Source organism: Triticum urartu, chromosome 3A (assembly GCF_056163025.1).
Source record: "Triticum urartu cultivar PI428250 chromosome 3A, HENAU_Tu73, whole genome shotgun sequence".
Classification (NCBI taxonomy): domain Eukaryota; kingdom Viridiplantae; phylum Streptophyta; class Magnoliopsida; order Poales; family Poaceae; genus Triticum; species Triticum urartu.
The window spans coordinates 451,955,712-451,976,934 of record NC_141875.1 but is presented as its reverse complement, the minus strand read 5'-3'; the positions used below and the strand labels follow the sequence as shown (position 1 = coordinate 451,976,934).

The 21,223-nt window shown below is 47.3% G+C and overlaps 1 protein-coding gene and 1 pseudogene across 1 annotated transcript; one reads left to right on the top strand and one right to left on the bottom strand.

The window, feature by feature from the left end:
• Positions 1-59: 59 nt before the first annotated feature.
• MAN7 (Glycosyl hydrolase superfamily protein) lies at positions 60-2,326 on the bottom strand. The gene is made up of 3 exons (XM_048707926.2): positions 1,919-2,326; positions 1,553-1,747; positions 60-980 (listed from the first exon to the last, which is right to left on the bottom strand). Exons 1-3 carry the CDS (start codon positions 2,249-2,251, stop codon positions 231-233), a joined length of 1,278 nt encoding a protein of 425 aa, XP_048563883.1. The 5' UTR covers positions 2,252-2,326; the 3' UTR covers positions 60-230.
• Positions 2,327-11,888: 9,562 nt separating this feature from the next.
• Positions 11,889-15,445, top strand: LOC147980036 (uncharacterized; annotated as a pseudogene).
• The last annotated feature ends 5,778 nt before the right edge of the window (positions 15,446-21,223 follow it).

Below are 21,223 nucleotides of genomic sequence, written 5' to 3'. Positions count from 1 at the left end.
TTCTTCCGAAGCCATGATGATCAGTCCACATTTGGCTATCTCGTGATCCACAAAAACACTGAAGAAAACATGTCCTCTTCCCAAGGAAGGTAGCAAGAAGGATGACAAATATTACTCCTTCTCTCCCGGATGAATAATCTTGAATCATCTCGAGGAGAACTTGACTCACTCACACACGAAAGAAAGCACGCATTCTTATCCTTTGTTGTAGTCGTGGTCGGTGGTCTTCTCTAATTGCCACCGGTGACCTTCCCGCCCGCGTCCCGCTTGGCGCGCTCGGCCCGCGCGAACGCCTTGCCGAGCATCTTGAGCTTGCGGCTCTCCGCCGTGATGACGCCGGTGGTGGACGCCGGCGCCTCCGCGAAGATGACCTGGTAGCCGTCCCCGTAGGAGTCCATGCCGTCGGCCATGAGCTGCCAGAAGAGCCCGCCCACCGTGGGGCCGCCCCTCCGCGCTGACTCGTAGATCTTGGCGTAGACCATGCCGAACTGCGCGTCCCGCTGGGCGCTGCTGAACCCGGGGTCCCTCTGCGACTTGCCGAACTCGGCGATCAGCAGCGGCTTGCGCAGCGTCCCCTGCGCGTCCGCGATGTGCGCGTCCAGCCACCTGCCCAGGAAGCTCCGCTGCGCCTGGTCGTCGGAGCTCGACAGCCACTGGTCCGGGTACGAGTGCACGGTGGCGAAGTCGATGCCGGGGACCTGGTTGTTGGCGATGAAATCGGTGCCCACCTGGCGCCCGGCCGGGTTCACGGAGGCGGCCCGGGACGAGGACGCGCCGTAGAAGCCCTCCAGGCCGGCCTCCAGCATGTGGTTGCCGTCGATGGACTTGACGTGCGCCGCCATCTCCCTGATCCACGACTGGATGGTCCGCCCGGAGAGGTCGGACTGGCACCGGGGCTCGTTCATCAGCTCCCACGCCAGGATCGTCGGGTCGTTCTTGTACGCCACCCCGGTCACCGTGTTCACCCTCGTCAGCACCGTCTTCCATGATGCAAAAGTAAAGTTGTCACGAGCGTGCCGGGAGTGCCAATAAAGAGATTCAGAGAGGTATCATCATGTCGCAGTGAGAGACAGTAGGAGCACGGCCCAGCCGAGTGGTGTTTGACTAGTCGTCTGGTGTCCAGAAGCATCCATCTAACAGTATTCCCACGAATTAAAATTAAAAAAAATCGTCGGAATACTGACACTCTCGGTGCCCCGGTGTAGACATACTACGTACTGAGCAGAGCAAAACAGTTAAGTAGTTACTCTACGTTATTTTGACCTTGGTGGTACTTGTCAATGGTGAATATTTATCCCCTGGAAGGGTTTCACGGTTATGTTTTCTGAAAAGTAATACTCCTACACCACAAAGCAAAAGCAAAAGCAAAAGCAAGAACAAGGATTGCCAACTATACTCCACAAAATCTTGTAATTTCTCCCACGTAATAATAAGAAGAAAACCAAGCATCTTTACTTCATCGAGAAAGGACCAAATAATGGTTAAATAAAGATGGTAAAATCTTGCAAGAAAACGTTGCAAATTACTCAAGATTTGTTCTTGTTTATAGTACCTTGACATGGTTCTTGTAGAAGCCCTTGACAAGAGAGTTGGTGAAGAAGTCATCTTCAGATCCGACGGCCTGCCCCCGCCCTCTTGCCCACTCTACATACTGCTTCTTCCCTCCAAAAGTGTCGTAGTTGTTCACAAGGCTCAGTATCACCTTAATCCCATTCTTCCTAGCCTCAGACAGCACAAAATCCAACCCCTGCACGCACAAACAACAACAGCAACAACAAACAAAAATCCTCTCAGGGAAACAGAATCATAGGCGAATTATATAGCAGCTGAAGGAAAGGAACCAAATGATCCAATAAACCGAATGTTTCAGAAAGTACAAGTTACGAAGAGAAAAGTTTAGCAAAATGCCGGCAAGGACCTTGAAGGTGTTCTCGTTGTAGCTGCCGGGGGCGTACTGCAGCGCATTGCTGCCGCCGTCGCTGAAGGCCCAGGTTCTGGCGACGGAGAGGCCGCGGGCCGCGGCCTGGCTGAGCGCGGAGGTGACCTTGCCCCTCTGCGCGGGGTCGGCGGCCATGGTCATGAGCCAGTAGGCGTTGAAGCCGTTGGCGTAGTAGGGGCTGCCGTTGATGACGAAGCGGGTGCCCTGCGCCCTCACGAACCCGCCTCCCGCAGCCTCCGCTTCTTGTCCTCCATGGACGCACAGCAGCACGAGCACGGACAGAGCAACTGGTGCTCCATGACGAAGCCTCATTTCTTCTGGGAGGTTTCGTGCTAGGTTGCGCACTCTGAAACTGGATGGCAGTGGCGGTGAGCTGAAGCTCAGTGGGTGCTTAAATAGACCAGAGCTTACAAGGCTTCGTTTCACAGTCGCGCCATTGAGTAAATCTCAGACTGTAGACGACGGAGACCCACTTGTCAGGGGGTCTTTGGTGTTCCATTTTGTGCACAGAGCTGTTTTTTGAGCTACAGTTTGGGTTCGTTACGCGGGTGGGGATGGAGAGGGGGACATTAACTTCGTCGGTACCGGCGCATGGAAGCAATTTATTGGCACCTCACATGGGGTAGTGAAAAGGACACGATGGTAGAACAGTACGGTTTTGCGGTCCTCGGTAGGGTTTACCAAATCCATCTCGAGTCGAGAAGTGCATGGATGAATCCGGGTATATATAAACTTATTTTAAAAAACACATTTTGCAATGTTAAAATTAAAAAAAAAATGTGCGCGGACATCTCCATATTCTATGTGTGTGCAGAAAGTTTCACAGAAAAACAACTTTTTTTTGTAGCATGTGCAAAAAAGACAAAATTTTATGCCGTGAAACGCTATTTAGAAGCAGTAAAATCTATCTTTTTTACTGAGACAAAACAAAAATATTTTTTTACACAAAACTTTGTGCCGTGGACATACCTTTGTCGGTATGCATTTTTTTTAGAATTTTCGAACATTATGTCATCACGGTGCTGGCAGGGCGCGATGGCTTCAGTCCGCGGTGGGAAGTCTTGGATATGGCCAGTCGTGGTTTGCCGGCTGGATTTGATGGCTGGACGCTTGCGGCCTCCGCACAGTGCGGCTGACTAGGCGGCTCCTTGTTGTTCTCCGTCGACAGATGGTGATGCATTGCTGGAGGTTCAGTTGGTTAGGTATGGGTGTGGTGCGACGACATGGGGCGGAAGCTTGACTCCGGTTATGGCCGAAGCTGCGACGGTGGCGTTTGTGGGCGTCGCAATCTTCTTGAAGGTGTTGCCGTGGTGAAGCGCTCATCTCTATACCGACCCTTTCTTCAAAGGAAACCTCGGATCTGTGCATTCATGGATCGGATGATGACGGCATACTGCGTCATGCCGTTCTTGAGGGCTTCGTCTTTGAAAGGAGAGGGTGGAGTCAGTTGGAGGGGCCCCCGCCATAAAGACCACCGAATAGACCACCTGCTGCTCGTCATCATTACCACAGGGGCCCGCCGCCGCAGCTCCGATTTCACAGCAACAAACAAACCAAGGCAATCCAACAAACACAAAAAAAGAGCCGACTAATACAACCATTGTCGTGTTTCCGGCCTCGCTCACCACCGCCATCGTTGCCATAGAAGCCTTGTCGCCAACTCACCCTACTGGCACACCAGCCACTACATAGTTCTTCGTAGCTCTCCATCGGAGCCGGTGTTGCGTCGTCCTGGACGCGAGTGGCTGAGTAATGGTGCAAATCTTCATTTGTCTTCACATGACCCTTATGGAATGGGTTGGGTTGATACTTGTTTATGATCAAGTTAGAGTCGCTTGCTCGGGATTAATGACGCATGTGTGCTAGTTCGATGAAGCCCTCTTCAGAAAGGAGTGTGTGGGGTATACTATGTGTACCGCTCAACGGATTGTGACGGTTTTTGGCTGGTTTTCCGTTAACCAAATCTTTTTACCTTCGTTTCGAAAAAAAAGTCCACCGGTAAACTAATCCCACGTGCTTCACTCTTGTCCTTGAGCTAGTAATGTACGGTTGGTCTCGATGAAGATGAACTGCCCCGCCACGCTCGCGTCGCTCACTGCGTGAAGGTAGAAAAAGAAAAGAATAGCTGCAATTGGTCTGTAGCGACTCGCGTGTGATCTCTTCTAGTAATAGTATGTGGCCCTGATCGACTCCTGCTACCCTGTATGTGCATAACTGCATATCGCTCCATTTCAGTGTTTGAAGGTGCGATTCTGATAAAGACAGGCACCCTATCTGCAACGCCATTTGAGGAGCAATCATGAGTGCCTTCCTGAAACTTAGTTTGTTCCTCGGCTCTCAAGGAAGGAAGAGGTATTTTCGAGAAAAAAAAAGGAAGGAAGAGGTGACGATGGCTTTGGATGTTCGTGCAGTAAGTGACGATGCTTAACTGCGGTGTGGCATACCTCTCTTTATTTGTCCCGTCTCTGCAAACGCTGAATCCGGCGTACTGTACGTACTAGCTGCGGTAAATATCGACACTGTGGTAGAGCACAGACGTCCTATTCTGAATTCCGTGTACATACATTTCCGCGCATGTGGAGGCACATGGACATGGGAGGTGGGAGGAAAGAGATGCCGGTGGAACGACGTGCCGACCTCGTAGTACTAGCCCGTGACGATCAATGCAACCGACATGCCGCTCTTGGTTGCGCACCGGGTGCCCTAGTCCAAACTCCAAAGTGATAAAACACAGGCACCCCACTCTGTACGTAGCCGCGAGCAAATCCATGGCCTTCGCTTCTGCTTCGGCGCGTAAAAAAACTTGAACATCTGATGGGAGGACACGAGAGATTTTGGTACGTTGCGTTGCGTGGGTTGGAATCAAGAAGGTGGTGGTTACGCCGGAGCGGAGGGACCGCGCCGCATCTGGCCGCACAGCACATCAATGGCCCCGCCCCTTCCTCTTCTAGACCTCTACTGTACGCCCCCATGTGGAGAAGAGGAGTCCCGTGTCCTCCGTTCGCGGTGCCTCCTCCCTCCCACATATCTCTGCACCGCCCCGTCCGTCCGTCCGCCGCGCCGATAATAAGTGGGGGCCCTGCCGCATTGCATGCCCCTCCACCGACGCCTTCTTTTTTCCTTCGCCCATTTCCCACACTGCACACCTCGAGCTCTTTTCTTTCAGTCCCATCTTGTCGCGTGTGGCAATGCCCTTTTGAACCTTTTTATTCCAATCTTCCTGCGAGGCAGTAAGCGGCTGCTCGAACGTCGGCACCGGCAAATGGGCGATGATCAGCAGATCAGAGGAGCCGTGGGCTTCCGGGTCTAGCAGCACATTCAAGTTTGTATGAACTTAATTATTATGGCCTGCTGGCAGATCTGGATGCAAAGGAATGACAAATTTTTTTGACAGATCAATCCAAGTCTCTCCTCCTGGAGGGTGCTACTTAAAACAGACCTTGTCCCCCTACAGCACAAAGTAGCCCACTTACACACATCTTAATTCCATGAGGTTCCCTAAGAGAGGAATTGGTTTTTTTCGATAAAGGACATTTTATTGAATAAATATATCGAGATGATACAATCGCATCGAAAGAAAGCCCGGCCTCTGCATAGCTATATGCACACAGCCAAAAAGTCGAGAGTGCCCTAAGAGTAAAAATAATTCGGTACAAAGCAAAGCAAATAAATCATGTCGAGGCTAAGATGCGGCAGATCCTATCCGTAGATCACACCGCCATCCATGGGGGTAGAAAACCTCCCTGGCCGAACGCTCTAGCCGTGTAGACGCCATTATAAAAAGGTCCTTGTCCTCCGGCCTCTGCAGGATAGACCAAGTACGGAGCCATCATGTACAAACATGAATAACCTGCATAGAGGATGAGACAGATTTGTTATTAAAGATCACATCATTCCTGGTAAGCCACAGTGCCCAGCATAAGGCAGCCGCTCCTACAAGAATATGTGCAGAAAATTGTTTATCAATACCCCACAACCAGTTGCCGAACATATTACGTGCACTACGTGGTGGGTATAAATTAAAAACTACTTGAACTATGGCCCAAACTACCCGAGTGAATTTGCACTCAAAGAATAAGTGTCTAATAGTCTCGTCATGTTGGCAAAAGACACATCTCTTAAACCATGTCAGTTTTGTCGTGCCAGATTATCTCTAGTTAGGATGACTCCTCTATATAGAAACCAGAGGAAAATCTTCACTCTTAGAGGAATTTTGAGGAATTTTGAGCTTCCACAATTTCCTGTTATCAACTGGAACGTCATAATGAACCATTGCATCATACATGGATTTGACAGAAAATTTTCCATTCTGATGCAAGTTCCATCAAAAAACGTCCGGCTCACCTGACAGTTGAATGTCCTCCAGACGAGTGAGTAATTCATTCCGTGTTGCCAGACAAGGGCCAAGAAGGTCCCTATGGAAAGAAATATCAGGGTTTTGTTGTCCTAAAACTTGTTTGATCGTGACAAATTTATGTCTGACAATCCTGTACAAGCTCAGATATTGCACCATTAGTGGGTTGCTCCCTAGCCAGGTGTCTTCGCAGAATCGAACCTGAGAACCATCCCTAACCGAGAAGGTCCCAAATTGGAAAAAGAATTCCTTGGCCTTCATCACGCCACTCCAAAAATGCGAATCCCTGGGTTTCCAATGAACTTGAGAAATGGCACTGGATCTCACATACTTGTTGCGAATGATTTCCTGCCATACCCCATTCTCAGAGAGTAGTTTGTAAACCCACTTGCTGAGAAGAGCAATATTTTTTATCTCAAGGTCTTGAATTCCCAGCCCCCTTGACTTTTAGGTCTGCATAATACGCTCCACCTAGCCAGTCGATATTTCTTGGATTCATTATCGCACTGCCAAAAAAATCTGGATCTAAAGTAGTCTAGTCGCTGGAGAACCCCTTTCGGTAGGTGGAAGAATGACAACATATATAGAACCATGTTGCTTAGGACAGAATTGATCAAGATCAAACGTCCCCCGTAATACAAGAGTTTGGCCTTCCAACTGGCTAGACGTTTCTCAAGTCTCTCTTCCACATGTTTCCACTCAGTGATAGTTAAACACCGATAGTGTATGGGAATACCCAGATATCGAATCAGAAACTGCCCGAGCTGACATCCAAAAATCTTAGCATACTCAGGTGCTGATTCTACAGCATCGCCAAAGCAAAAGAGTTCGCTCTTATGAAAATTGATTTTGAGACCAGAAAGTTCCTCAAAAGCACATAGGAGCAACTTGAGATTTCTTGCATTGTCTAGATCGTGATCCAAGAAAAGGATAGTGGCATCCGCATATTGTAGAATAGATAGACCATCTTCTACCAAGTGTGGAATGACATCACTGATTTGACCGTCCAGCTTAGCCCGCTCAACGAGGGTAGCTAGCATGTCGGCCACAATGTTAAACAAAATAGAAGAGGCGGGGTCCCCTTGGCGGCCCCTTCCTTGTCTGAAAATAGTTGCCAACGTTATCATTAACTTTTATGGCCGCACTGCCTCCAGAAACAAAGCTCTCTACCCAGCGACACCATTTTGGTGAAAACCCCTTCATGCGCAAAGTTTGCATCAAAAAGGGCCACTTAACTTTATCGTAGGCTTTTTCAAAATCTATTTTAAGAATGACTGTGACGCCCGGATAATTAGGCTACAGTAATCCCACGTTACCGATGCCACGTCACTTTGATTACTGTTAGTAATCTCGCGTTAGTTCGAAACCGATTCAAATTCAAAATCAAAATCAAGCAAACAATAAAAGTTTTTTCAAATATTAAAACTAAAATGTTCAATAAATAGTAGATAAATCAGAGGCTATGATAAAATTGTAAACAACATTATTGAAATTTGATAAGTGACTTAAACAACCTCAAACAGTGGCTGAAAACAATATTTACTAACCTTTTTATTAATAAAAAAATAAATATGAAATGATAATTACCCCAAACTAGTTTTTGGTGGTAGGATATATTGTGTTGTGAATTTTGGGCCAACTCTCATATTTTACAAAACTCATTTGGTGCCCAAACAATTAGCCAAAACAGAAAAGGAAAATATGAAAAGGTAAAACAAAATAAAACAAAAGAGAGAACCCCCTCCCCCCACCGGGCCATGGCCCAGCTGGGCCTCGAGCCAGCGCGTCGGCCCACCCCGCGCCCCTGGCCTATATGGCCCTACTCCCCCCACCCATCGAGGGAAACCCTACCCACCCCCACTACCCACTCCCCCACTCGCGCCCCACTCCCTCTCCCCCCGATCCAATCGGGATCGGGCCCGACGCCGGCGCCGCCCCTCCCGCACTCCTCCGCGCCCCTTTCGCCAACTGTCGTCGCCCGGAGTGCCCTCCCTCACCGGTGCCCGCATCGCCGACACGCCGAACCGCCGCCTCGACCTCCCCCATCCTCGAGCTCCTCCTCGACCCGATGCCGTCGCCCGTCGTCGCCACTACCACGTCGCTGGCCTGCCTCCTTCTCCTCCTCCCCGGCGGCTGCGTCGCGCCGCCTTCGTCCTCGTCATCGATCATCGCGACCCCGAGCTCCGGCGCCTCCCCGAGCTCATTTTTAGCACAACTACAGGGCCCCGTGAGCACGTTTTCCCCATTCCCCCTCTGTTCCGTCGCCGTTTCGCCGTGGCTGCGCGCTCGCCGTGTCCGCGCGCGCCCCTGCTAGCCGGCCCTGATCGCGTCCACCCCTCCCGGCTGCTTGCCGCCTTGGGACTCCGTCCCTCGCTCGGTCCGACGCCCCGCCTCGCCCAGCCTACCTCACCTCGCTGTGCCTGTGGCCGGCGGCTTCCCCTTCGATCTGGGCGTACGCCCGCTCGGGCTGGGCGCCAACGCCCGTGCGCTCTGCCCGCATCCCGCTCCGGCCATGGACACACCGTGGCCACCGGCCTCTTCTTCCTTCGCCTGGCGCCGTCCACCGCTGGCCGCGCCCTACCTCGCCCTCCCACGCGCGCCATGGAATGCCCCTGTCGCTGGAGCCGCAGCCTCCATCGACTGCCGCCACCACTCTCCGATGGCGCCGCCCTTCGCCGGCGCCGTTCGCTGCCGGCTCCCCCTCGCTCCACCTACCGCGGCCGACGCCACGATGGCCGCGCCCGCTGGAGCCCCGTTCCAGCCTCGCCCGCGCCCGTTAAGCCCCCAGGGGCCTATGACAAGGGGGCCCCATCCCCAGAACTTTATTAAAAAAAGAATTAAAAATAAATAAATAAATAAATAATAATTACATTAATTAATTAATCAATAAGTGAATTAATTAAGTTAATTAATCATGTTTAATTAATCTAATTAACTAGTTAGTTTAATTAAATAGTACTTAGTTTAACTAAGACCTAATTAACCTAAGCAGAGTATGACAGGTGGGTCCCACTGGACCCACATGTCAGTTTGACCCAGTCAACTCTGTTGACTGCTGACGTCAGCATGACATCATGCTGATGTCATTAATTCATTTTCGAATTAATTTAAATAATTAATTAAATACCAGAAATTAATAAAATCTTTAGAAAATCATATCTTTTAATCCGTAATTCGGATGAAAATACTTTGTACATGAAAGTTGCTCAGAACGACGAGACAAATTCGGATACGCAGCCCGTTCGTCCGCCACGCGTCCCTAGCATAGTGAACCTGCAACATTTCACCTCCGGTTCATCTGTCCGAAAACGCGGAACCCCGGGGATACTTTCCCGGATGTTTCCCCCCTTCGCCGATATCACCTATCCCTGCGTTAGGTCACCCCTAGCAACGTATTGCCGCGTCTTGCTTTGTGTTACATTTGATTGCTCTGTTATTTATTTTGTTCCCCCTCCGTTACTTCTTTCCGGTAGACTACGAGTCTGACGCTGCTGCTGGTACCCCGATCGACTACGGTGTTGACGACCCCTCCTTGTCTGAGCAACCAGGCAAGCCCCCCCTTTGATCACCAGATATCGCCTATTCTTATCTCTACTGCTTGCATTAGAGTAGTGTAGCATGTTACTGCTTTCCGTTAATCCTATTCTGATGCATAGCCTGTCCTTGCTACTACTGTTGTTACCCTTACATGCTATCCTACTGCTTAGTATAGGATGCTAGTGTTCCATCAGTGGCCCTACACTCTTGTCCGTCTGCCATGCTATACTACTGGGCCGTGATCACTTTGGGAGGTGATCACGGGCATATACTATATACTTTACACAGTTACATTACTTATGATACTGTTCGGAGATGGGGGCTGAAGGGGCAGGTGGCTCCATCCCGGTAGAGGTGGGCTTGGGTTCCCGACAACCCCCGACTGTTACTTTGAGGCGGAGCGACAGGGCAGGTTGAGACCACCTAGGAGAGAGGTGGGCCTGGCCCTGGTCGGCGTTCGCGGATACTTAACACGCTTAACGAGATCTGGGTATTTGATCTGAGTTTGGCCATTTGGTCTATACGCACTAACCATCTACGCGGGAGTAGTTATGGGTATCCCGGCGTCGTGGTATCAGCCGAAGCCTTCGTGACGTCAGCGACTGAGTGGCGCGCGCCGGATTGGAACGTAAGCCTGCTCTTGTATTAAGGGGGCTAGTTCTGCTTCCGGCCGCGTTCGCAACGTGAAGGTGTGCTAAGGGCGATGTGCCCAGACCCCTGTGCGCTTAGGTTTAGACCGGCGTGCTGACCCCTCTGTTGTGCCTAGGTGGGGCTGCGACGTGTTGATCTTCCGAGGCCGGGCATGACCCAGGAAAGTGTGTCCGGCCAAATGGGATCGAGCGTGTTGGGGAATGTGGTGCACCCCTACAGGGAAGTTAATCTATTCGAATAGCCGTGATCTTCGGTAACAGGACGACTTGGAGTTGTACCTTGACCTTATGACAACTAGAACCGGATACTTAATAAAACACACCCTTCCAAGTGCCAGATACAACCGGTGATCGCTCTCTCACAGGGCGACGAGGGGAGGATCATCGGTTAGGATTATGCTATGCGATGCTACTTGGAGGACTTCAGTCTACTCTCTTCTACATGCTGCAAGACGGAGGCTGCCAGAAGCGTAGTCTTCGAAAGGACTAGCTATCCCCCCCTTATTCCGGCTTTCTGCAGTTCAGTCCACATATAATATCCTTATTCCAGTTGATACCAATGCATACATATGTAGTGTAGCTCCTTGCTTGCGAGTACTTTGGATGAGCACTCACGGTTGCTTTCTCCCTCTTTCCCCCCTATCCCTTCTACCTGGTTGTCGCAACCAGATGTTGGAGCTCAGGAGCCAGACGCCACCTTCGACGACGACTCCTACTACACCGGAGGTGCCTACTACTACGTGATGCCCGCTGGCGACGACCAGGAGTAGTTTAGGAGGATCCCAGGCAGGAGGCCTGCGCCTCTTTCGATCTGTGTCCCAGTTTGTGCTAGCCTTCTTAAGGCAAACTTGTTTAACTTATGTCTGTACTCAGATATTGTTGCTTCCGCTGACTCGTCTATGATCGAGCTGTTGCATTCGAGCCCTCGAGGCCCCTGGCTTGTAATATGATGCTTGTATGACTTATTTTATTTGTAGAGTTGTGTTGTGATATCTTCCCGTGAGTCCCTGATCTTGATCGTACACGTTTGCGTGTATGATTAGTGTACGATTAAATCGGGGGCGTCACAATGACACCATTCAACCTTTTCCGGTGAAGCTCATGTATAGTTTCGTGCAGGACGACCACTCCATCTAATATGTTGTGGCCTTGCATAAATGCTGTTTGAGTGGGCTTTACGACATGGTCAGCCACCCCGTTCAACCGATTAGTTGCGACCTTCGTAAAGATTTTAAAACCTACATTCAGAAGGCAAATCGGTCGATATTGTTGAATACGATTAGCCTCCTTAATCTTGGGCAATACGATCTTCTTCTTCATCGCCACAGCAGTCTACTCCGCCTCTCGGGGTCGCCGGGATGTCTTCTTCATCACCGCAGCAGACTACTCCGCCTCTCGGGGGCGCCGGATGGGCTTGGCGGCCGATGTTTCTCCTTCGCCGCTGAGGCACAGCGGGCGTCATTACGTCGGGACTGACGGTTCAGCAGCCACCGATGAGGACTCTATGGTGAAGGCCATGCGTAGGACAACTGTGCGCAACCTCGACTTCGAAGGTACCCCTTGCAAATCTTTTATGTCTTTTGATAAATCCAAAGTTTCTTCAAATATCACTAGACTTGGAGTGTCACTAGGACGTAATGAGAAAGAGGTAGATTTTTCGGTTAAGGCTCTTAAACAAGTGGAGTTCGACCGGCTTACGGTTTCTCCTAAATTGTCGAGTTTTGTTGACCCTCTCGTGTCAGATGAGGAGGATGAGGATGCTGATGCCAATCACAAAGGCAAGCTTCTCTCTCATTTGGTTAAAGACACGACTGAAGTAGACCTTGACGATACTGTACGCGACACTACGCTTTGTGAGCTTGTCGCGTTGGTGCGTAAGAACAAGTCTAACTCAACAAAGAAAAGAGGGCGCTCTTCTAAGAAGGCGAAGGTCTCTAAACAAAACATTGGTTCAGCATGAGAGGCATGTTTTGGAATAGCAGAGGTCTTGGTGACTTGGCTAAACACAAACACATTGCCGATTGTATAAAGGATCATGCGTTGGACTCTGTAGCTATCACTGAGTCGGGAAAATGTGATTTTCCAACACGTACTCTCAACCACTTTTCAAGTGGTTTGGATTATGAATGGCACGTATTGCTGCCGACCGGGAGGTCCCGTGGAATATTGCTAGGTATTAACTCTACTTACTTGCAACTATTGTCCACGTCAAAGGGGGATTATCATATCAAATTCCACCTTCGAACCAAGTCCAACAACTTCCTTTGGAGTCTGGTGGTTGTATATGGCGTTGCTCAAGAGGAGTTTAAGTCTGCATTTCTAAAAGAACTTGTTAACACCTGTCGAGACAATCCCCAGCCCATGTTAATTGGGGGGATTTTAATATCCTTCGATATCAGTAGGAAAAAAACAATGACCGGTTTGATACTAGGTGGCCTTTCCTCTTTAATGCTGTTATTGACAACCTGGATCTGAAGGAGATCACGATGTATGGTCGTCAGTATACCTGGGCCAATAACCGATCAGTGCCAACATTTGAAAAACTTGACCGAGTGCTAGTTACCACCAACTGGGAATATAAATATCCCCTAGCATCGGTTTGAGCTCTAGAACATATTGAGGCCTTATCAGATCACGCTCCTTTGCTAACCGATTTTGGACAACCAATCCCAAGTTCTACCCGTCACCAGTTTAAATTTGAACTGGATGGCTCACTAGAGAGGGATTTCATGACCTTGTTAAGAAAGTGTAGGTGTGTCAACCTCGTGGTAACACACCCATTCAACGATGGAACGATCGAATTCGCGCCTTGCGCCGATTCCTCCATGGATGGGCCAAGCATACTGCTGGCATTTACAAAAAAAGAAAAACTGCGACTATCTATCTTAATCGATTCCCTTGATAAAATAGCGGAGGTCAGGCCTCTGTCTGCTGTTGAGATTGAGCAAAAAAGCAATCTAAATGAGAAGATTGCCCGCCTATTACGCGAGGAAGAGATTAAATGGTACCAATGTTGCAAGGCGGATTCGCTTATGCAAGGTGATGATAATACGAAATACTTTCAAATGCTTGCCAATGGAAGACATAGAAAGAAACACATATTCGCGCTTGACCAGGAGGAAGGCCGAATTGAGGGGGACGCACCACTTAGAACTTTCATTACTAAGTATTACAAGGAGCTTTTTGGACCTTCAGTTGAAACAAATTTTTAGTTGGATGAATCTGTTACTCATGACATCCCTCAAGTTACGGAAGAGGAAAATGAATTCCCAACCTCCCCGTTTTCGGAGGAGGAAATTCAAACTGTGGTGTTTCAAATGGAAAACAACACAGCTCCGGGTCCGGATGGCTTTCCCTCAGAGTTCTATCAATGCTTTTGGGACGTGATTAAGGCAGACTTGGTTCCATTGTTTAACCAACTGCATACAGAAGACCTTGATATTTCTCGTTTAAACTTTAAGAGAGGAATTGGTTAGTGGTAGATTTTTTTGGTTTTGGCACATGCCCTGTATTTTTCTATACATATGCTCTTTGATTAATGAAAACTATACCGTAGAACAATTGTTCTACGGTTTTCGCCTAAAAAAATGTATGCGGGGTGAACTCCATGAGAGACGACACACACTAATTGAGTCAATCATGACGCAGGAAACATTTGCCTAGTACTACATTCGCCCCGAATTACTTTTATCTTAGAAGATTACGAGGATAAAACGGTTATCAAGTTGGGTTGTTCTCAATCATCTCTGAGAGATGTCCAGTTTACCTCATTGATTTCTTTGGATGGATCTCTAGAGACGATGCATGTAAGGGCACCTCCAACACCATTCATCAAAACGGATGAGTAAAGGGCGTGTTTGGTTGCCCGTATTAGGCCCAACCAAGCCCGTGCGGGAGGAAAATGGCATGTTTGGTTACATGTGTTCACTGTTTGGCCTGCATCGCACGATGTTCAAAGCACCTCCCAGCCAGACCCGCTAGGAACCCCAGAGTCGCCAGTTTTTCCACAGCCAGGATTGCGGGATGTACGTGGGTGGCGGCGGCTACACGCGAGGAGCCACGCCCGAGAAGTCGTGTTATTTCCCGAAGCACCGACAATAATTCTCACCTTCCCTCACCGCTCTCTCCCCTCTCTCCATTCTCCCACTCTCACACTGGCGGCGGCGATCAGCGAATGATGTTGCCGAAGTGCTGCGGGTGATCTTGCTGATGTTGATGATCGGAGGACAACACACTTCCATGGTGTTCTCGAATTTGGTGCGAGCACCCGAGGAAGAATGCCCTCCATCCTATGCCCCCGGGGAAGGGGTTGGGCTTGGAGTTCAGGGCAATGGAGAGGTAGAATACGAATGAGAGTCAGAGAGGGTTAATTGAGTGTGGTGTTGGGTAAGTCATGAGCGTTTGGGTGGGTAAATATAGGGTGTTGGACGATAGGATTTAATGCCAATCAACCTTTGAACTTTGTGCTCTTCATAATGTAGATCAAGACGGAGAACAAGGGAAAGGGGGTGGTGCCAGCAATGGAGAAGGGCAAGGAGGTGGTGCCGCCCATGGATGATGACGTGGTGTTGGAGGAGCCCCGCAGTGGCAAGTGCTGGAACTACGGGCACTGCCATGAGGAGGGTGGGCCAACTCACTTCTGCAAGGCCATCCTTGCCCCAAAGTTGGAGTGTCTACCAATGCCCCTAGAGTTCACAAAACATTTCCCGGTCGTGCCGACGGAGTTCAAGCTAAAGATCCACCAGTTGCGCATGGAGGATCACTATTCGGGCGATGAACGACAGGGTCACCCTCGATTAGGGTTGGGTACCCTTCGCCACCGTCCACCAGATGAACATCGGGTACATGATGACCTTCAAGTTGCTGACTCCCGACACACTCAAGGTGATCGTCTACAACAATGATGACATTGAAGTGGTGACCAAGTGCAGGAGGCACGACAACGCCTTCAGCGTGAACGTCTAGGACAACTCTCTGTTGCGCTTGCTAGTTTGGCATCGACTATGTCGTACTGCTTTGCTTGAAAACTGCTTGGTTTAAGTGCAGTACTATGTTTAAAACTACTTGCTTTTGTTTAGAACTATGTTTATATGCTATCTATGTGTGTGTCTTCGGTTTGTTCTACACGCTCTTTCTGTGCTGATAACCTCACCACCTCGACAAAGAGGTTACCAGACAACATGCGTTGCATGTAACCAAACACCATGGCTTGTGTTTTCACCTAAACAAGCAGGCAACCAAACAACCCACCTTTCGTTTCGCCCCACGCAGGCTATGTAGGCTACCGAACAACATGCAGATGTTGTTTTTTTGCCTCTTTACCCTTAGCCAGTGTAACACCCAATATGCGAGTTGCGGCTACAAAATAGTGGCGGGCGTGCGGGAACTGGTGAGGGTTCTTGTGGCGAAGTGCGCGAACATGCGGGGTTCAAGGGTGTGCACGGGGCAGGAGCTGATGGAGCCTTGCGGACATGTTAGTGGAGCACAGTGAGGCAGGCGGTTGGAGCTGGGCGAGGCCCTGTGCATGCGCGCGAGTTGCGGGAGGTGCACTGCATGCGTGCATTGTGGTGTGAGCGAGTATGGGTGTGCAACGAGTGCAACAGTAACCGGGCAGTGAAGCAAGGCATGAGCTTAAGCTTGTGGCCATGGGAAAACGAGGCCTCGGACATGATGGATATGATGTATACAAGTGGTGATTCAACGTGGGAGAAGGCTGCGAGGAGCAGGAGCTCACCACGATCCTGTAGGACACAAAACGAAGGCCCGGGAGGCGACGTAGAGGCACGGCGGAGGCGCTGATCATGGCGGCGTTCGGCTCCATGAAGAAGAGGAAGCAGGGGAAGACGATGGCGTGGAGGCGATCCAGGCTCGAGATGATGTGTACGTAGACGAGGAAGAAGGCGGGGAAGCGAGCGTTCGTTCCCACGGAAGAAGACAACCGAGGCGAGCTGTTCACGCCGGCGAGGAGCTCGGCCTTGATACGTCTCCGTCATATCTATAATTTTTTATTGTTCCATGCCAGTATTCTACAACTTTTACATACTTTTGGCAACAATTTATATGATTTTCTTGGACAAAAATATTGATCAAGTGCCCAGTGCCAGTTCCTGTTTGTTTCATGTTTTTTGTTTCGTAGAAAATCCATATCACACGGAGTCCAAACACGATAAAAACTTACAGAGATTTTTTTTTGGAATATATGTGATTTTTGGAAGAAAAAAAAGAATCAACGTGAGATGATGCCCGAGGCGGCGACAAGGCAGGGGGGGGCGCCCTGGGCCCTTGTGGCCACCCCGTAAGGCGGTTGGTGCCCTTCGTCTAGCGCAAGAAATCTAATATCCGAATAAAAATCGTGTTAAAATCTCAGCCCAATCGGAGTTACGGATCTCCGGGAATTTAAGAAACAGTGAAAGGCCAGAATCTGGGAGCGCAGAAACAGAAGGAAACACACACACACACACACACACACACAGAGAGAGAGAGAGATCCAATCTCGGAGGGGCTCCCTCCCCTCCGCCGCCATGGAGGCCATGGACCAGAGGGGAAACCCTGCTCCCATCTAGGGGGAAGGTCAAGGAAGAAGAAGGAGGGGGGCTCTCTCCCCCTCTCTGCCGGTGGCGTCGGAACGCCGCCGGGGCCATCATCGTGACGACCAACAACTTTGCCGCCGTCATCACCAACTCTCTCCCTCTCTCTCTCCATGCAGCAGTGTAACACCTCTTCTCCCCACTGTAATCTCTACTTAAACATGGTGCTCAACGCTATATATTATTTCCCAATGATGTATGGCTATCCTATGATGTTTGAGTAGATCCGTTTTGTCATATGGGTTAATTGATGATCGTGATTGGTTTGAATTGTATGTTTTATTATTGGTGTTGTCCTATGGTGCTCTCTGTGTCGCGCAAGCGTGAGGGATCCCTGCTGTAGGATTTGCAATATGTTCATGATTTGCTTATGGTGGGTTGCTAGAGTGAGAGAAGCTTAAACACGAGTAAGTAGGTTGTTTTCATATGAGAGTAAAGAGGACTTGATACTTTAATGCTATGGTTGGGTTTTACCTTAATGATCTTTAGTAGTTACGTATGTTTGCTAGAGTTCCAATCATAAGTGCATATGATCCAAGAAGAGAAAGTATGCTAGCTTATGCCTCCCCCTCATATAAAATTGCAATAATGATTACTGGTGTAGTTATCGATTGCCTAGGAACAAATAACTTTCTTGTGACAAAAAGCTCTCTACTAAAACTAACTTAGTTGCTTCTTTATCTAAACAACCCCTAGTTTTTATTTACGTGCTCTTTATTATCTTCCAAACCTATCCTATCACACCTACAAAGTACTTCTAATTTCATACTTGTTCTAGGTAATGCAAACGTAAAGCATGCGTATAGTTGTATCGGTGGTCGATAGAACTTGAGGGAATGTTTGTTCTACCTTTAGCTCCTCATTGGGTTCGACACTCTTACTTATCAAAATAGGTTACAACTGATCCCCTATACTTGTGGATTATCAAGACCTTTTTCTAGCGCTGTTGCCGGGGAGCAATAGCGTGGGGTGAATATTCTCGTGTGTGCTTGTTTTCTTTATCACTAAGCAGATTTTATTTGCTATTCTAAGTTGTTCTCTATCTTTAGTTATGGATATGGAACACGAAATACCAAAAAATTAGGTGTACTTGTTACTCATGGAGATGGGGAACCTTCTAAAACCCTCGATGCTCATTATGTGAAAGATATCATGCACTACTTTAATAATACCAAGGAAACCCCATTCAATTATATAATGGGAGACACGTTGGATTAATGTGAATACTTTAGGGATTATCGCTTGACTCAAAAATGGAAACTGTTATGGGATCAAATTCATATGTTGCATTGGTATGCTCTGGTACTATGCTTGAGATATGATTATACTTGTTGCTCTAGGATGAAGGCTCCACACCTTCCCTTTTCATGTAAATTTAATGATAATAAAACTTTGGCTTCTTATGCTAATGGTATATATGATAACTATGATGTGGAACGAATAGAAGAATTCGTTGCTTTCAAGGGTGCTTATGAAATTGAATCTTTGTTTGAAAAGTGTGAAAATATTGATGATGCTATTTACAGACCTGAAAATTTTGCTATATTGAAATATTGCTATGAGAATTATGAATATAATGCCGATATTGATGCGTTTATTGAGAAAGTCTCCGCTTTCCAAGAAGAGACTAATATTTTACAGGAATCTATGGAAGAAGAAACTGATGACACTGTGAGCTCATTAGATGAAAAAGATGACGAGGAGAGCAAAGAACAAAAGGAGGAAGAGTGGATTAGCTACCCGTGCCCACCTTCTAATGAGAGTACCTCTTCAACTCATGCATTGTTTAATTTCCCTTCGTGCTTACCGAAGGATGATTGCTATGATCCCTTTGATTCGTTTGAAATATCCCTTTTTGATGAAATTGATGCTTGCTATGCTTGTGGCCATGATGCCAATATGAATTATGCTTATGGAGATGAACTTGCTATAGTACCTTATGTTATGAAAGAAATTGTTGCTATTGCACCCACGCATGATAGTCCTATTATCTTTTTGAATTCGCCCTACTACACTATGTCGGAGAAGTTTGCGGTTATTAAGGATTATATTGATGGGCCGCGTTTTACTTCTACACCTGATGATTTTAATAGATATAATATGCATGTGCTTTCTGCTCCTACTTGCAATTATTATGAGAGAGGAACTACATCTCCGCCTCTCTATGTTTCCAACACGATAAAATTGCAAGAAACTGCTTATACTATGTATTGGCCTTTACTTGATGTGCATGCATTGTTCTTTTATGACATGCTGATGCATAGGAAGAGAGTTAGACTTAGATGTTGCATGATATATGTTACTTTGTGATCACTACAAAATCACAAATCATTGTTAATTAAAATTGGCTTTGATATACCTTGGGATCCAGGTGGATCCATTACTTGAGCACTATATGCCTAGCTTAATGACTTCAAAGAAAGCGCTGCCTGGGAGACAACCCGGAAGTTTTAGAGAGTAATTTTATTCTGTTATGTGCTTTTATAAAGTTTTAAAACAAAGAAATATAGAGGGAAACCTAAACCTTTTCAAAAGAAAAAGTGAAAGTGAGAAAGACGAACATCATTGAAGTGGGGACGTCCTTGAACTTTGTTCATGCCCATGGAAACTTAGTGAATCTCGATTACAGAAACTTTTCAACAAAAATAAGTAGCCCCTTGTACAAATCCATTATATTATAAAAATAATGTGCCAATATTTTCCTTTAGGATGATTAGATTGATTGTTTGGTGTATGCAGTGCAAAAACAAAAACTTTTGCTGTAGCGTGTGAATGTACATTTTTTACTGGAAGGTGATAAAATTCTGAAACTTTTTGCACAGTACATCTATACAATTTTTTTATTTTGTAATATTTTTTCAGAATTTTTGGAGTTATAGAAGCATGGCAGATGTTCAGATTGCTACAGACTGTCCTGTTTAAGACAGATTCTGTTTTTGATGCATTGTTTTGCTAGTTTTGATGAAAGTATCGATTTTATCGGTGATATAAGACATGAAGAAGCTGTAATACAGTAGGTACAATGCAAAAATAAAATATAAATGGGTTTACAACAGTACTTAAAGTGGTGATTTGCTTTATTATACTGGCGGATCTCATGAGGGTTTTGTTAAGTTTTGTGTGATTGAAGTTTTCAAGTTTTGGGTGAGATTGCGATGGATGAAGGAATAAGGAGTGGAAAGATTCTAAGCTTGGGGATGCCCGTGGAACCCCAAGGTAATATTCAAGGACTCCCAAGCAACTAAGCTTGGTGATGCCCCGGAAGGCATCACCTCTTTCTTCTAATGACTATCGGTAATTTTACTTGGAGCTATATTTTTAATCGTCACATGATATGCGTAAATCTTGGAGCGTCGTGTGTTTTTTATTTTTCTTTTAATAATGCACCATGCTGGTATGAGATAGTCCTTGGTTGATTTATAGAATGCTTCATGCACTTCACTTATATCTTTTGAGTATGGCTTTATAGAATGCTTCATGTGCTTCGCTTATATCAGTTGAAGTTTGGATTGCCTGTTTCTCTATGAATAGAAAACCGCCATTTTTAGAATGCTCCTTTGCTTCACTTATATTTGTTAGAGCGTGGGCATATCCTTTGTAGAAAGAATTAAACTCTCTTGCTTCACTTATATATATCTATTTACAGAGTCAACAGGAATTGGTCATTCACATGGTTAGTCATAAAATCCTACATAACTTGTAGATCACTAAATATGATATGTTTGATTCCTTGCAATAGTTTTGCGATATAAAGATGGTGATATTTGAGTCATGCTAGTGAGTAATTGTGGATTGGTAGAAATACCCGTGTTATGGTTTGTGATTCCCGAAGCATGCACGTATGGTGAACCGTTATGTGATGAAGTCGGAGCATGATTTATTTTTAATTGTCTTCCTTATGAGTGGCGGTTGGGGCCGAGCGATGGTCTTTTCCTACCAATCTACCCCCCTAGGGCCATGTGTGTAGTACTTTGTTTTGATAGCTAATAATTTTTTGCAATAATTATGTGAGTTCTTTATGACTAATGTTGAGTCCATGGATTATACGCACTCTCACCCTTCCATCATTGCTAGCCTCTTCGGTACCGTGCATTGCCCTTTCTCACCTCGAGAGTCGGTGCAAACTTCACCGGTGCATCCAAACCCCTTGATATGA